Source organism: Antechinus flavipes, chromosome 3, assembly GCF_016432865.1.
Source record: "Antechinus flavipes isolate AdamAnt ecotype Samford, QLD, Australia chromosome 3, AdamAnt_v2, whole genome shotgun sequence".
In the NCBI taxonomy this organism is placed as follows: domain Eukaryota; kingdom Metazoa; phylum Chordata; class Mammalia; order Dasyuromorphia; family Dasyuridae; genus Antechinus; species Antechinus flavipes.
This window is the reverse complement of record NC_067400.1, coordinates 25880825-25897857: the sequence shown is the minus strand read 5'-3', so window position 1 is coordinate 25897857 and position 17033 is coordinate 25880825. Positions and strand designations below refer to the sequence as shown.

The 17033-nt window shown below is 39.7% G+C and overlaps 1 protein-coding gene across 5 annotated transcripts in view; it reads left to right on the top strand.

Annotated features, from left to right (window-relative positions):
- Positions 1-17033, top strand: part of GOLIM4 (golgi integral membrane protein 4) — a 101562-nt gene that overhangs the window by 49153 nt on the left and 35376 nt on the right. For all 5 annotated transcript variants that reach the window (XM_051983130.1, XM_051983132.1, XM_051983131.1 and 2 more), the window contains exons 2-3: positions 15327-15401; positions 16726-16775. In XM_051983130.1, coding sequence (XP_051839090.1) covers positions 15327-15401; positions 16726-16775 — 125 coding nt within the window. The remainder of the gene's footprint in view (positions 1-15326; positions 15402-16725; positions 16776-17033) is intronic.

Below are 17033 nucleotides of genomic sequence, written 5' to 3'. Positions count from 1 at the left end.
ATTCTCATTAATAAAATAATCTCTGACTACTAAGAAAGACTATTCATACTACCCATACCCAGAGAAGGAACAGCTTATGGATGACTCTTTCTTTCTTTCTTTCTTTCTTTCTTTCTTTCTTTCTTTCTTTCTTTCTTTCTTTCTTTCTTTCTTTCTTTCTTTCTTTCTTTCTTTCTTTCTTTCTTTTCTTTCTTTTTTCTTTCTTTCTTTCTCTTTCTTTCTCTCTCTTTCTCTCTTTCTTTCTCTTTCTCTTTTTCTCCTTCTCTCCTTCTCTCTTTCTTTCTTTCTCCTCTTCCTCTCTCTCTCATTTTCTCTGTCTCTTTCTTTCTTTCTCTCTCTCACTTTCTTTCTCTCTTTCTCTCCCTCTCTCTCTTTCTTTCTCTCCCTCTCTTCCTCTCTCATTTTCTCTCTTTCTTTATTTCTTTCTTTCTCTCCCTCCCTTCCCCCCCTCTGTCTTTCTGTCTCTCTTTCTTCCTCTCATTTTCTCTCCTCTTTCTTTCTCTCTTTGAACTTCTCTCTCTCTTTCTCTATCTCTCTCTGTGTGTATATATGTATGTCTCCTCTTTTTTTAAGCTTAAATTTTCTTTAGGGTTTTTATTTTCATTAGGGTGGGAGATCTATGTTTTCTTTCACAACTTGACTTTTATAGAAATATTTTGCATAACTTCCCATGTGGTTTCTTAATTGTGGGTGGGAGTAAAGCAAAGAAACTAGAACTCAAAAATTTAAAAAACAAATGTTAAAAAAAAGCATAGAAAAGCAGAAAATAAGTAATTCAAAGGCATTTATTCCAAAAAATAAAATAAAAATAAAAAAAGGATAGGAGCAGCTAGATGGCATAGTGGATAGTGCACCCACTCTGGAGTCAGGAGGACCTGACTTCATAGCCAGTCTCAGGCACTTACCTAGCTGTATGACCTTGGGCAAATTCACAGTTCCAATTGTCTCATCTCCCCTTTAAAAAAAAAAAAAGGAAGAAGAAGAAGAAGAAGAATGAGAAGAGACTTTGTAGATCATTTCACCCAAGGAATCCTTTAACTTTTATTGTCAGGAACCCATTGTGCAGTCTGAAGAAAACTCTATTTTTAAATGTGCAAAAGATAACACATAAATTATCAATTCGATTGGAGTACAGTGATCAGCATATTTTGTTTTAAAAAAACTATTCCCAGACTCTAGATTGAGAAGTAGTAATTGAATCTAAAGCCTTTGTTCTATGATTGAGAAAACTGAGGGGTATGTGACTGCCTCCAGATGCAGAACTCTAAGACTCAATGCATGGGGATATAAAAAGATAAACACAAATGATAAGCCCTGCCCTCAAGGATCTTATCTTCTATTCCAGGTTAAGACATAGATAGTATTCAGCTCAGCAATTGGAGATGAGGAACAGGCCATAGATACCTGGACACTTGGACCAAGAGAAAAGAGTAGCCATGAAGAGAAGAGGTAGTAGAGAAGATGTCCTAGAAGGTGGCATCTAGGCAGAAACCTAAGGATGATAAGGACTCAAAGAGGCATCAGTTGAAGTGAGTGCCTAAACTTAAGGCATAGACCCAGATTTTTGTTTTTTGTTGTTGAATTGTTTTTTCAGTTGTGTCCAATTCTTCATTTGGGATTTTCTTGGCAAAGATACTAGAATGGTTCGCCATTTCCTTTTCCAGCTTATTTCACAGATGTGGACATTGAGGCAAATCATATTGCCCTGAGTCACCCAGCTTGCATCTGAGCTAAGTATCTGAGACTGGATTCGAACTCGGGAAGATAAATCTTTGTGACTCCAGAGCTGGTGGTCTGTGCATCATGCCGCCACCAGCTGTCCTAGATTCACGGATTGGAGAGTGGACATTTCTGAATACATAGCACACATTCTCACTTGGATTATCCACTCTTACCTCAAACTCAATCTTTGCCAAATTACGCTTGTCTCCTCTACTTGCTAACAGTCTCCTTTCTGTGGGTGATAATCCCACTCCTTCTTTCAGAATGAGAACACTAAAATCATTTTCATCCCTTACATTTCATCTGCCATCAACTTCTGTCATTTTTTCCCTTTATAATGTCTCCTCCTTTTTTTCACAGTCGGTGGTCTTCATCATTCACTCCCAACTAGATAGTAGCAGTGACCTTGCCTTTTGGATCTTTCTCCTCAGTCCATTCTATACACATCCTCCAAATTAACCAGCTTAAAACTCTGCTTTTATCATATTGTTATGAATTTATATTCCAGGGATTTGAGTTCAGAGGCCTCTCTACAACTCAAGATTTCAGTTTGGATCCACTCTCCATATCCATTTTTGTTCATTTTTCTTACTACCTAGTCCAGACCCTCTATTTCCAGATTGGCCACTTTCCTTGACATTGTTCAAGCATTTTATGTTCACTATTATTCCTGATTTCTAGTCTTCCCTGCATTCTTTCCTTCAATCCTAGAAAGGTTTTATATTCTCAACTCTTTTTTTTTTTTTTTTTTTTTTTTTGCTGAGGCAATTGGGTTAAGTGACTTGCCCTGGATCACACAGCTAGGAAGTGTTAAGTTTCTGAGGCCAAATTTGAATCCAGGTTCTCCTGACTTCAAGGCTGGTGCTCTATCCATTGCACCAACTAGCAGCCCCTGCATTCTCAATTCTTAATACTGCTGAGGAGATTTGCCCATAAGTAGCCCCTCTGATTGTGGAATTCTGTCATTACCAAGAGTCCAAGCATCAGTTTGTTCAACTTTCTTACAATGGCCAGAAACAAGTGGGAAGAGGAAGCTCAGCAGGATTCTGGCCTTTGGCAGGTTCAAAATGTGTTGTCACTTTCCACTGTGAATTCAGAACAATAGACCACCCTTTGCTTCCAGCTAGAGCAATAGAGGCATTGGAAATAACAAGTTATCTCATTGTACATCAGGGTAAGGGGGATTTTTAAATAAAGATCTGTTTGCATAAATGAAAAAAAAGGCACAGCAGGTCTGTTACTCTTTGACCTATTAAAGAATAAAAATTTAGTTGAATCAAGTAATTTTAAATCCAGATGAAAAAGAGATGTTTTTTTAATTGCTTTATCTTGTTTTTCAATATTAAATTGGATTCATATTTTAAGATATAAGCAATAGTGCACTTGAAAATATGCCAAAAAAGAAAACCCTCAGTGTAAGGAATGAGTGGCGTAGGCCAGAGTGGATTTAAAAATATTGCCAAGTCTCAGTCAGTGTCATGAGGAAAAGACTGGGTGTGTATTTCTCAGAGTCAAAGCTAGAAAAGGCTGTCAGCCCCAATTCAGAGCTCCATGAAAATTTCTGTTTAAATCTTCTGAGGGAGCTGGATTTATCTGCAAATGCATAAATAGATAGTGGTGTAAATGATTAGAGAATCGCTGTTATGTTTCTGAGAAATGGAGACCTACTCCAGGAGAATATTATTTTCTTTTCCAGTGAGCCCTCTAAAAGTCTTGAAACTGGGTAGCACCTGGGATTGGGGGTAGAATGCTTAGTGATTAACACTGGTCGCAGGAAGCCCCAGCCCATCAGAAAGGATTAACTGAAAGGTAACCTGCACATCCTGGGCCCATATCCTGAAGGGCAATGTCAGTGGATGTACATGTGGTCAAAGGGTGGGCAGGCAGGTGGAGAAAATGGCAGAAGGGTCACTGACTGCCTTATTAGTTTAACAGGCATGTCCCTAACCCTTTGGGAGATAAGAGTTCTGCCTAACGAAGCAAGTTAACCTTTGCCTCCCTTGCCCACCCACCCTACCCCACCCCCAGGTAGGCACTCATGAAACATTGACATTAGCAAAAGAAGGCAGTCTGTAGTGGGACACAGTGGAGTGAGCATGGGTTATAGATTTGGGTGATTTCAGTTCAAATTCTGTTTCTGTCACTAAATGACTTACTTTTTTAGGTCCTCAATTGCCTCATCTATCAACTGAGGACTTTAGACTTTGAAGTTTCACCAGTTGTAAATCTCTGACCCAGAAGACAGTACAACCAACATTCTAAGAGTTGCAAGGGTCCTCAAACTATGGCCCGCGGGCCAGATGTGGCAGCTGAGGATGATTATCCCCCTCACCCAGGACTATGGAGTTTCTTTATTTAAAGGCCCACAAAACAAAGTTTTTGTTTTTACTATAGTCGGGCCTCCTACAATCTGAGGGACAGTGAACTGGCCCCCTATTTAAAAAGTTTGAGGACCCCTGAGAGAGGGAGAGATCACTATAGATGCAGAAAGCTTCAAAAAGGAAGTAGCATGGCTAGAGTGTCAGTAAGCATTTATTTAAGCACCTACTTACAAAATAAAAAGAAAATTGGCTCCGTCCAAATGGAGTTTACATTTTATAGAGGAGGGAGGAATAATTCATTTATGAAATGTTTTAGATCCAAAGCATCTTATGTTTGGCATTTCAGTCATTAAAACCATTGAGGCAGGTACTGACATTCCTCCCCCCCCTTTTTTTTTTCCCAAATGAGGTAACTGAGGCTGAGAGAAGTTAGGACTTGCTTAGGGACAGACAACTGTAGTGAGTAAATTCGGAAGGTAATCTAACCATTGTACCATGTTGCAGAGATGAAGATAGAATGGGAAGTACATTCAGTTGAATATAAAATGGGAGTAACGGTGCAACTCAACCAGTCTGGTTTAGAACAGAGACTTTTTGTGGGTCAGCATCGAATGACACGTTAGAAAGCTAGAGAATCCTGAAAGTCTGGCTGAGTTTGGCCTTTCTCCCTGGAAATAGAGAGCTAGTAGACATTTTTGAGAGGTGAGGAAGCTGATGAATCAGTATTTCAGGAAGAATAATTTGGTAGTGACTTATAATGTAAAAATGGATTCAGGGACCCAAGACTAATTAGGAGGATGGCAGCAGTAGGAATGGGAAGTGAGGGGATGAGGGGATGGAGTTGAAAGCCCTTTTGAAGTAGCAATAACTGTTCTTGGTGTGTGATGGGTTGGAAAATACCCTGGGTGAGGAGGAGAGAGAAGTTACTGTTGATGAACGTTTGTTGAGTACCTACCTTGAATTTCACAGAAGAACCGGAAGTCAAAGATGGCTCAGAGTTAAGCTCTGAGATGTTGGCGCCATTAATAGAAATGAGGAAGTTAGAAAAGTGAACCATTTAGTGGTTGGAGTTTGTACTTGAGTATGAAGTAGAATTTCTGAATCATCATTTGGACAGAGGAGACTCTTGCATAAGAGCTCAGGGCATCAGCTTAGAGGGCCATTCATACAGAGGTACTACTCAAAATTGATCCACGGGCATATAGAAATATGGATCATGGGCCAGGTCCTAGGGATACATTTACAAAGAAGGGAATAAAATCTACCCAAATGGAGTCTGTATTTTAACAAGGAAGACAACAAGCACATGTAAAAGTCCACAGTGGAAGCATCAAATTAATAAATAATAATATTTGTTTTTGTTAGTTGATTTGGTCATGTTCAACTTTTTGTGACCCCATTTGAGGTTTTGTTGGCAAATATACTTACTAACTGAAGTGGTTCACCATTTCCTTCTCCAGCTCATTTGACAGAAGAAGAAACTGAGGTAAACAGGGTGAAGTGACCTGCCCAGGATCACCTAGCTAGTTAGTGTCGATGCCAGATTTGAACCTTGGAAGCATCTTTCTGCCTCCATCTGGTGCTCTAACCACTGCGCCACTTGATGGCCCATATGACAATTAGTGACTAGCATTTCTGTAGCTTGTTAAGGTTTTTAATGATCTCTTTATATATGTTATGCAAAGTTGTTGGAAGAAGGGACGGTACAAACAATTGAGCAAATCAGAAAAGACTTCATGCAGAAGATTGTGCCTGAGCTGCACCCTGAAGGAAAAGAGCGGCTCTTCTGTTAGGTAAAAGTGGGGAGGGAGTGCTTTTCAGGTATGTGGAAGGGCTGGGGAAAGGGACATGGACATGGGGGATAGAGCGCTGTGATAGAGGAACACAGAGGGCAGGCTAGGTTGTCTGGATCAAAAAGGGATCAAGAAGAAGCATATCCAATGAGGTTGCAAAAAGCTGTTTAACAGAGCGTTTCCATAGGGCATCCCAACAATCTTACAGCAGGTTTCAGCCAAGCATAAATAGTTTTAAGCTTCACTAAAACTTTGGGGAAACCTTTTAGAAGTCACAGAGAGCCATTAGAGTTGGTTAGAAAGGGGAGTCACATGTGCACTTAAACACATTCACTTTGACATCTCTGGATGGAGTAGAGTGGAACGGGAAGAGGCTTGAGGAGAGATCCAATAGGAGATAGCAATGTGGGCAGAGGTGACGGGGGCCTGAACCCTGTCCTTGGAAAGAAAGGGTTGGATGGAGAGGTGCTATGAATCCTGAAAATGGATGAGCTCTTGCAGGGAGGAGAGAGAAGAGGGAGGGAATCCAGGGACTTAGTAGGTCCAGTGGTGAGGATCCAAAGAAGCCTTAAAGGTTGGCTGGGTACAATTAGCTGCTTCTTGCCCAGATTTGCTTTGTATGATTTTGTATCTGGGGAGCTCTTGTGTCCTCTAGAACAATGAAATACTGTTTTCCAATGTACCTTCGAAGGTAAGATGATGGAAGAAGAAGGAAAGGTACTTGCAAAAGTGCATCTGTGTGGGTTTTTTTTTTTCCATTTACCAATGCCAGCTGTCATTTTAGGTCTTTAGTAAAGAATGCCTGCCTTCCTGCCTCCTCCTGTGTTTTTAAAAACAGGGTAGCAAAACTCCTATGCACTTTAGCAATGTGATACACACACAGAGAAACAAATAGGGATAGTTATCACTAAGACCTTAAAAATAAACATTTAAAAAGGGGAAGATGAGAAAAACAAAAGAACACATGGACCCCTTTGTTGAGATAAATTTCTTCCTTTTTGACTTGCCTGAGTAGTTTTTCCAAGTTTTACCATTGAATATTATCATACCATAGTGCCAAAATATAGGCAATATACATACATAAATCCTGTGTTTAATAACAATACTTAATAATATTATTAGTGAATGAATGCTGCCATGCAAGACATCCCGGACACAGTCATGTAAAAGCCTTTGGCAAGCATGTTTTTCCCCACTGTAACAACTAATGGTTTGTTGAACAGCTATCTCTGTGGTTTCATTTATCAGGGATTCTTATCTGATCTTAACATGCATGAGAGACTCCTTGTTGGAGGAGAGCCTTTCAGGCTGAATTTTGTTTTTACCAAGTCAAATGCTTTTTCTTTTCTTTTCTGTTCTGTTCTGTTCTTTTCCCTTCCTTCCTTCCTCCCTCCCTCCCTCTCTTCCTTCCTCCCTCCCTCCCTCTCTTCCTCCCTCCCTCCCTCCCTCCTCCCTCCCTCTCTTCCTTCCTTCCTTCCTCCCTCCCTGTCTTCCTTTCTTCCTTCCTTCCTCCCTCCCTCCCTCTCTCCTTCCTTCCTTCCTCCCTCCCTCTCTTCCTTTCTTCCTTCCTTCCTCCCTCCCTCCCCCCTCCCTCCCTTCCTTTCTTCCTTCCTCCCTCCCTCCCTCCCTCCCTCCTCCCTTCCTTCTTCTCTCTCTTCCTCCCTCCCTCCTCCCTCCCTTCCTCCCTCCCTCTCTTCCTTCCTTCCTTCCTCCCTCCCTCCCTTACTCCCTTCCTTCTTCCTCCCTCCCTCCTCCCTCCCTCCCTCCCTCCCTCCCTTCTCCCTCCCTTCCTTCTTCCTTCCTTCCTTCCTTCCTCCCTCACTCCCTCCCTCCTTCCTCCCTTCCTCTTTCTCTCCCTCCTTCCTCCCTTCCTCCCTCCTTCCTCCCTCCCTCCCTCTTCCTTCCTCCCTCCCTCCTCTCTTCCTCCCTCCCTCCCTCCTCCCCTCCTTCCTCCCTCCTTATTCCCTCCTTCCTCCCTTCCTTCCTCCCTCCCTCCCTCCTTCCTCCCTCCCTCCCTCCCTTCCTCCCTTCCTTTTTCCCTCCTTCCTTCCTTCTTCCTTCCTTCTTCCCTCCTTCCTCCCTTCCTTTTTCCCTCCTTCCTCCCTCCTCCTTCCCTCTCTCCCTTCCTCCTTTCCTTTTTCCCTCCTTCCTCCCTCCCTCTCTTCCTCCCTTCCTCCCTCTCTCCCTCTTTCCCTCCCTCCCTTCCTTCTTCCCTCCCTCCTTCCTTCTTCCCTCCCTCCCTCCCTCCCTCCCTTCTTCCTTCCCCCCTCCCTCCCTCCCTCCTTCCTTCCTTCCTTCCTTCCTTCCTTCCTTCCTTCCTTCCTTCCTTCCTTTCTTCCTTCCTAAACCAACAAAATGGAATTTGGTATCTCTTCAGCAATTGTGTTAATTGCAAGGGTGTGTGATCTATCATAAAGAAGGATTTTTAAAGCATGTCTACACTGCCTCATAGCTTGCTTGTCAAGGAAAGGATGACAGTTAACAGTTGAATGAATCAGTTGTGAGAAACCTCATGGAGGTTTCTCTGAATATAGTGGATCATTCTTTATCCACAGGTTTTGTAAAAAGGACAAAGTCTGAATTAGCCATGGTGGGTGTTCTGTTATCTAGGGTAAGCTCCTTGAAGGCAGTGATTTTTGACTTTCTCTGTCTCTTTAGTACTTGACAGCATTTATGCTCTGGCTCATAGCAATAAATGCTTATTTATTACTAGCCTTCTGGGTAGCAATATCATGTTTATCTTTCTAGCATTTAACACATGATAATAAATGCTTTTGATCTATCTTTTCAACAGAAATTCTCTCCTAGTGAATATGTAGCGTTGGACATCTTGGAAAACCAAAGCTCCGAGAAGTCAAAATTGGGGGTAACTAAGAGAATGATGGAGTAATTCCATGGTAGGCTCAAGTGATTGGTACCATGTTTCCAGTCACAATTTCCTCTCAAGAAGGGGAATATATCAAAGCTGTTTAAACTGTGGGTTACGACTCTATATAGTGTCACAGTTGAATGTGGGGTATTTTGATAATTTTAGCAACATTAAAAGGTATCAAACCTGCCAAGATTTAATGCTTTATACAAAAATAAACAAAGCCATCCCTTTCATTAATGTGCAAACTTACTTTTATCGTAAATGGTAAAGTCCTTATATGTGTGTGTGTGTGTGTGTGTGTGTGTAGACACACACACATATAAGAATTGTTTTGAAATTAAAATCTCTATGCTTTATTATCAGTAAATGTTTGATTTGTATGCCTATTTTATATACCTGTATATTTGGGACCATGTAAAATTTCTCAAGTGAAAAGGGGTTGAAAGTGGGAAAGATTTCAGAAGCCCTGGGATATATGATACCAAGGAAATCCATGATCATAAAATGTATATGGATATCATGATAAGACTAAGGTGGTACTGGGTGAATAATTGTATCATCTCTTGGTACCTACAAAAGGTAACAAATGCTATAGGAAGACCTCCAGAGCACAATGTCTTTTTAGGAAGATTTTTTGAAATATGGACATGGCAAGGGCATGGATGAGGCAGATAGCAGTATCAGTCGAGGGAATACTTACATCTTCGAGATCACAGGTCTTCTAAAATTTACTGATAATAAAGCTGATGAATATTTTTGACACATGCAGGGGGAAAATGTATGTATTTTCAGAGCTCTTTGTTTTTGCAAACAGCACTGAAGTTTGTTTCATGCAGAGTCCCAAATTTCACTGCAAATATATTTTTAAATGATATAGGCAAAATTATGCCAGTCAGAGAATCCCATGGGGGAATTGATCCTGGCTTGTTGCTGTAGATGAAAGAACCGTTGCCCTCTTCTAACATTTTTTAAAAACCCTATAAGAAAATTTGTGTGTGTAATGTTTAGAGAGCTATAGACTAAATGCAGTCTTTGAACTCGTCCTCCCTAGGCAGAATTGATGGGCTGGACTGCTTTTTGTTTTCAAAACTGATCTATGTTTTGCTGATTGAGTAAGTATAGTGCATTTAATTGATCTCTTGAGATTTTATGATGTGAGTCAAAGAGATAAAATGAAAAAATATTGCTTTAAGAAGCTGGTACATTAAAAAACAACAACAAAAACCCTCAAGTACTTGGAAAAGTAGAAGTCTGCTTCCACTCCTGAATGCACAGAAAACATTCAGCTATGTTTCAGTAAGCAGGAGAGGAGATGAGCATTCTGGCTTTCATCTTTGCTCCTGATTTCCGAGGATGTGAGCAGAGCACGCACTGGAGTGTGGTTCTGGCGTTCTAAATCTCGAAGGTTCACAATCGAACCCTTATCACTATTGTCCTCATTTCCTGGGAAGCTTTTTTGATGATTGAAGAATAGTCATTAGGGACTGCTTTTGGGTACAGGGATTCTTGTAGCATCACTTGGTCCTGACAGATGCCTTTGTCTTTCAAATATAAATAGAAAAGTGGATATGACAAAGGTTGGCTATCAGTCTTTCTTCTCTGGAGAAAAATCACTAGCTAAAAAGCCCAGTTCTGTTAGAATTAAGAATGATTTTTCAAAAATCCATTTTTGATTTTTTTAATGGCCACAGAGCTATTCTCTAGAACAGCAGATGGAAACATTGACGCAAAGCGGCTGGGTTTTTGATCTGCTGTTCTGCCCCTTGCTCAAGTTTTGTAAAAAAAAAAAAAAAAAAAAAAAAAAATCTCTTTATCGTCTGCCTGGAAAATGAGGACAGTCATTTACTTTTGTGATTTTTTTTTTTTAAAACAGATTTCCATTTCAAGAGTATTAAAAATCCAGGAAAAAGAAACTATGATCTAGCCCAAAGCAGGCCGCCTCAGCTTTGCTCTTGGTGCACTTAGCAAGGGCTCAGTTAATCTTGGTGGTTGTACTATAATCATGGGCTTTGGGAGGGATCAGGAGAGGTTGGCTGGATCATTGCTCTGGCATCAGGTGGGATTGCATTTAACCCACTGCAAACAGATGGAAATCTGTGGGGTTTTTCAAGGTTCCTGGAGAAAGAATTTCCCAAACCTCCTTGCTAGTAGGAACATTTTCCTTCTGTTTTCTTGGCGAGACCCAAAGTCCCATTGGGTCTCAGCTCAGGGGCAGTCCCTTCATCCCCATAGCCCCAGCTGCTAGACTCGCTTAGATATCTCTCTGTTTCTAGATATAATATTATGGAACGGAAACTAGAAGAGACCCTAGAAACCAGCTAATTCAAATCCCCCATTTTTTAGATAAGCTTAGATTTGAAAAAGTAAGTAGTCTCTTTCTGTAGCTGTTGTGTTTACTTCTCTGTTGCGCCATTTCTCCCCAATGGAACATAAACCCATCAAGAACATCTGGCACCAGACACGCGTATTAAGTGCTTTTAAAATCGATACTTTAAACTTGTTCAGGTGTTATTTTGTTTGTTTGTTTGTTTGTTTGATTGTTTTCCTGATTTGAGATGTAGACTGACTGTCACTACTCTCTATGTCAGAGGCACCTCAGATTAGGGCAGCTACGTGCCCCAGCAGAGAGCACCAGATCTGGAGTCAGGACAAGTTCAAATCTGGCCTCAGATGCTTACTGGCTGTGTGAACCTGACCAAGTCACGTAACCCTGTTTGCCTCAGTTTCCTAATCTGTAAAATACTGATAATAGTAAGCACCTCCTGCCAGGACTGTTGTGAGGATCAAATGAGATATAATAATTAGAAAAGCTTGCTTAGCACAGTGCTAGACACATAGTAAGCACTGAAAAAATGTTAGTTGTTATTGTTTTACTGAGGAATTCATGTGCAGATAGTTATCCTCTGTTTTGTATTTCTTGCCTTTTACTGTTGATGTCACTGAGGTTTTGGCTTGGATGGTGGCTCCCATTTGCCGAGGCACTTCTGAATTTCACTCTTGTCTTACAGCTGTGCTAGTCTCTCTGGGAAAGACTGGCCCATTCCTTGGCCAGTTTATTTATGCAAACAGCCCGGCCTAGGAGTGGCCCTTGTGGTCTGGCCCAAGGATAGTTTCCAATGGTGGTGGTGGGGTGTTTGTGTGTGTGTGTGTGTTTGTGTGTGTGTGTGTGTGTGTGTGTGTGTGTGTGTGTGTGTCTGACTCATGCTATCCTCACAGGTAATTTATACCTGCTTTCAACTAACTAAAGCATAGGGAGACACAGAACTGCTTGTAGACTTGGAGATCCTATGTCAGACGATGTGGAGGGGGGAGGAGGATAGAATATAAGACTGCAGTACCATCAATTCTGGCATTCACTAATGTGTGGCTGCCATTGAATCGTTGAACTTCTGCAGGCCTCGGTTGTTTTGTTTTGTTTTGTTTTCATTTGCAAAATGGGCACAGAGATAGCTGAGCATGTTTCACACACTTATTGGTTACTGAGTGAGGTCGGGCATTGGGACTGTTTCTGAGTGCCAAAGACCATATGGAGGCCGATCTTCAGCACCCCCCTGGGAGGAGTTAGCACTAAAGCGCACAAGGCATCAGCTACAAAATGCCATTCCTATATTCTAGCCTTGTTTGCCCAAATCAACTCCACAGCGGCATTCTCCTTCTGCATTAAGGCCAAATTCAAAATTCAGACTCTGGAGAAATCATCAGAAATAACCTCAGTGACATTAATATCAAGAAGCAATAAACAGTAGCAAAAAAACTACTATTCCTATTTATCATGTCTTTCCCCCCTGTTTTACTTGCGTCTGTCATCCTAGATAGGTGTTTGAAGACTAGAAAAGAATCCAATATATAGTCAGCACATTTTGGGTTGGCTAGAAGGATATTTTGGTTTAAGGAGGGAGGCTAGAAAGAACAGGAAGCAAACAAGCATCTATTTAACACTATGCAAACATCATCTCATCTGATCCTCACAACCTGGGAGGTAAGGGCTACTCTTGATTCGACAGTTGAGGAGACTGAGGCAGACATGCAAGGTGACTTACCCAGCATCATAGGACTACTAAGACCAATTTTACTAGCAGCTCTTCCTGACTCCAGACCCAGCTCGCTTTCCCTAGTCATTTCACCTAGTCGGGGGAGGGAAGGGAAGAGGGTATTGACCCACTTGGGTAGAATATGTCTTTCCAGTTATTTAGTACCTTTGAGTGTGCCAGATTGGAGTGAATCAGAAAGCCTCACTTAAGGTAGATTGCAGGGATTTCTTCCTCTCAGAGCTATTAGCTTCCACTCTCTCAATGAAGATTAGATTACTCTGATAGGCTTTGCCCTTGCTGAAACCAAGCTGCCGTACCCAGTGCCTTGTTCTTCTCAGAGCCGGAAGGGAAGGAGGATATATATTTATTAAGCATCTGCTTTGTGTGCCAGGCACTGTGCTAAAAACTTCACAGATATTATCTCCTACTCTTCCCTCCCCTCTATCCTTTTCTTCAGCTATACCTAGACGGGGCTGCTACCAGAATACAGTTCCTTTTCCCCAACAGCTTCCCGGTGGTTTCTTTCAGGTCCAGGAAAATATATTTCTCCAGTAGGGATAGGCTAGAATATTGTTTCTGCCACATAAAACAGTCATCATCATGGAAATCTCACCCAGTTTACCTGTCTGCTCTACTTCTGATAGATCATAGTAACAGAAAAATGAGACATCTAACATCAGACCAGGTATAATGCCATTTGGTCCACATTTAGTCTCACTAAACATGTATCTTTTCAAAGAGTATTGGAGTGGCTTATGGTCCGAGTTGTATGTAACTATCTCAGGGTCTGGGAATCTGTGCACATGGTTTAAAAATAAAAGTCAAGTGTGTGTCTTATGAACCCAAATAACAATAAGATTGATGGAGCCTTATCTTCCCTAAGAGTAATTATGGTCTCACTGGTTTTCCAGGGCCCAACTCTGATATCAAAATGACGGTCGAATTACCTGTGATTATCACCAGAAATTACTGATAGCTTCTTAAACATTCTGCTTTTTCTCTAGTTAGTCCTGAATACCTCAGCAAAAATTGCTGAAGATATTGAAGCAATAACTATTTTTTGAAAACATTTTAATTTTTTGGTGAAATTTGCAGCAAAATCAACAAACCAGTAATTTAGCATACAGAGTAGAACAAGAAAGAAGATTGAATCAGAAACTAGACTTATTATTTTTAAGATTCATACATTGCATTTAAAAGAGAATATATCAAAACTGGTCTATTTGTGCCTACTTTCATATTTTTGTGTTCTATGCATTAAAAATGTTTTTGAGGGTTTTTGATGACAGATCTATGTCTTTAAAAAAGGCAAAAAGCAAAAGGAAGCTTCACTTGTGGCAAATGTAAATATTTTTGATCATCAAGATAGATCAACCCAGTGGCCACATCTAAAGATACATATCTCATTTCACATCTCTGTCTGTTACCTCTTTGCCAAGAGATGGAGGTCTGTTTTGAAGTCAGTCATCATCTACTTTGATCAGAGTTCTGAGATGTTTCAAAGTGGTTTTCCTTCATAGCATTGTTATGGTCACCATGTAAATCCTCTTCTGGTTTTTCTAATTTCCTTTTCATATCAGTTCATTTATGTTTTTCCAGGTTTTAGCATTTATTTTCTTGATCATTTCATACAGTGTAACTATATATATATATATATATATGTATATATATATATATATACATATATATATATGTATATATATGAATATATATATATTCATACACTGTATGAAATGATCAAGAAAATAAATATATATATATATTTTAAATATATATATACATATATATACCCTTTGTTCTTGATCTTTTTGGGGATTTATGGCTGCCAATAGTTTTACTAGATTAAAGAGTATAAACAATCTAGCTATTTTTTGAGAATAGTTTCAAGCTATTTTTCAGAATGGATGAACCAATTCACAATTGCAACAACTAACAGTACACTAGTGTGCCTGTCCACACTTGCTGTAACAATTGCTGTTTCCCCTTTTGTTCATTATTCCAATAAATCATTTACCCTTCAGAATCCTCAGGTATCTCCTCAGTGGCTTGTTTGTAGTCCTATAGCTCTCATTCTCTAATTAAGTGAAAATTTATTAAGCAGAGTAAATGCAGAATATACTGCTTTTATATGTATTTATAGATTATCAATCTCTCCCTTTCTACCTTGTGAGCCCTTATGTCTTGCTGCCATTTTTTCATGTCTTGATTGTTCCTGGAAAGGGATGGTCTTGGGGATGGAGGTGATCTAGTCCAGCCCCATCATTTTGCAATGAGGAAACTCAAGCCCAATGACTTGACAAATGGGTAAGAAGTCAGAAAAGCTCAGATCTGAACTAGGGCCCTCTGATTCAAGATGCCTACAGAATGACTATTGGTGTGTGAGAGTACAGCAAGTAGAAAACTTAATGGCTAACAGCTCTTTACTCAGCTGAGGACTAATAGGCTATCTATAGTAGGAACACTTTCCATAGAATATATAAAATCCTGCACTCTTTCCCAGGACATTTCCTGTTTCTAGAAATTATACTGAATTTGTTTGAGAATGGACTATTCTTACAGGGATTGCTTTTTCTTTCTTTCTTTGCAGTTGTATATGAACACAGATCAAGACTAGAAAAATCTTTACAGAAGGAAAGACTTGAACACAAGAAAGCAAAAGAAGGTAAAAGCACTTTTTTAAAAATTTGACTCTAATGTTGTATTGCTGAGTATTATAATACTTGATATGTTGGCTTTCCATTTGTTTTGGGGTCTTATATCTGAAATTGGCCCAAGGTCAATGTCAGAAAGTAGATCTGCTATATTCATTCTTAGACCAAAAATTTAAGAAATCAGGATTAGAATATACAACTGTGGGGTTCTAGTCCAATATATAGTCCTTCTGGCTAAACTTAATTCTCAAAGTTTTACTGTAACAGGGAGTGACAGTTTTGTAACCAAAGGCATTGTTAGCTAGGCCTTTGGATGATCTAGTCCATCATTACATCTGTGCTCAGAATTGACTTGTCATGTTTAGTACAAGTAATAAGTTTTTCCTTTGGCAGAAGCATTTTTGTTTGAGTGTCCTTTGATTGCATATGTGCCTTAGTTGAATCTGATCATTATTGTTCAAATGCACAAAACAGTTCTGCTATGAGAAGCAATTGTATAAATGACTTTTTTTTTTAAGTGAAAACTTTTCAGAAAGCATATCTCCCTTTGGGAGTTTTGCCATTTCAGCCACTTGGCATTTCCCATTTTCTTATGGTCAGCCTAAGAGTCAAGGTCACAAAGGTCCTTGCTGTTCTTTGGTAACTTGGAACAGTAAATGACAAATGTCATTAGTTGGAATAGTTTATTAAAGCCTCGAGTTGTCTTCTGAATATTAACAGTTTTTAAAAAAAATTTTTCAAGGTGTTTAAAAATAGCATTTGCTCCTCAATAGGAGGTAGGTATTATTCTTCACTTCATTTTAAATATAAAGTTTAAAGTGCACGGTAAATTTTTGAGGCAAACAATCTACTAGCTTTCTGGTTTTCAGATTCTGAATGATTTTATGGAGCCATCTAGTGGACAATAAAGCTTAAGAACCGTTAAGGACTTTTTGATGGCTTGATGTGGGGTGGGCTGAGCTGGCCTTCCAATCTTGAATGATTTTTTGGTGCCATCTAGTGGCTCTTGATAAATCATTTTGTTTCACTTTCTCTAATAAAATGAAAATTAATTCCTGAGGCAATTTGCTTTTTTTTTTTTTTTTAATGTTGGAGTGTGTTTTGATTTTTTTCCCAGATTTTTACGTCAGTAGAAAAGAAAAAAAAATTAGTTTCCTTCAAATTAGTAACAAAGCTAGCTTGACAAAACTACTTTAAGGAAGTGATTTAAAAAAAAAAATTAGAACCTTTTCTAGAGTCTTATGAGATGAGCATTTTTCCACTTAGACTGGCATCATAAAACATCCCAGCACTCATTGCCTATCTCTATGTCTCTCTTCTTTTTTTATTTCCTAGATTTTCTGGTTTATAAATTAGAAGCACAAGAAACACTAAATAAAGGAAGGGTAAGTTTTTGAGTATGGGTGTCTGTGTGTGGTTCAGTTAATAAGAATGTTTGGTATGCAGCCATTGGTACAGGAAAAGCCAAAAAAATTATTTCAGTTCAATCATATAAAGATTTCTCCAGTGCCTACCATATGAAAGGCACTAGGGATAACAAAAATAAAATGAGTAAGTGGCCAAATGAATAGTCCACACCCTTAAAAAGCTTATATTCAACATTTCCTTGGGGAAAAGGAAAAAAAAAAACTTTCTTGGAATCT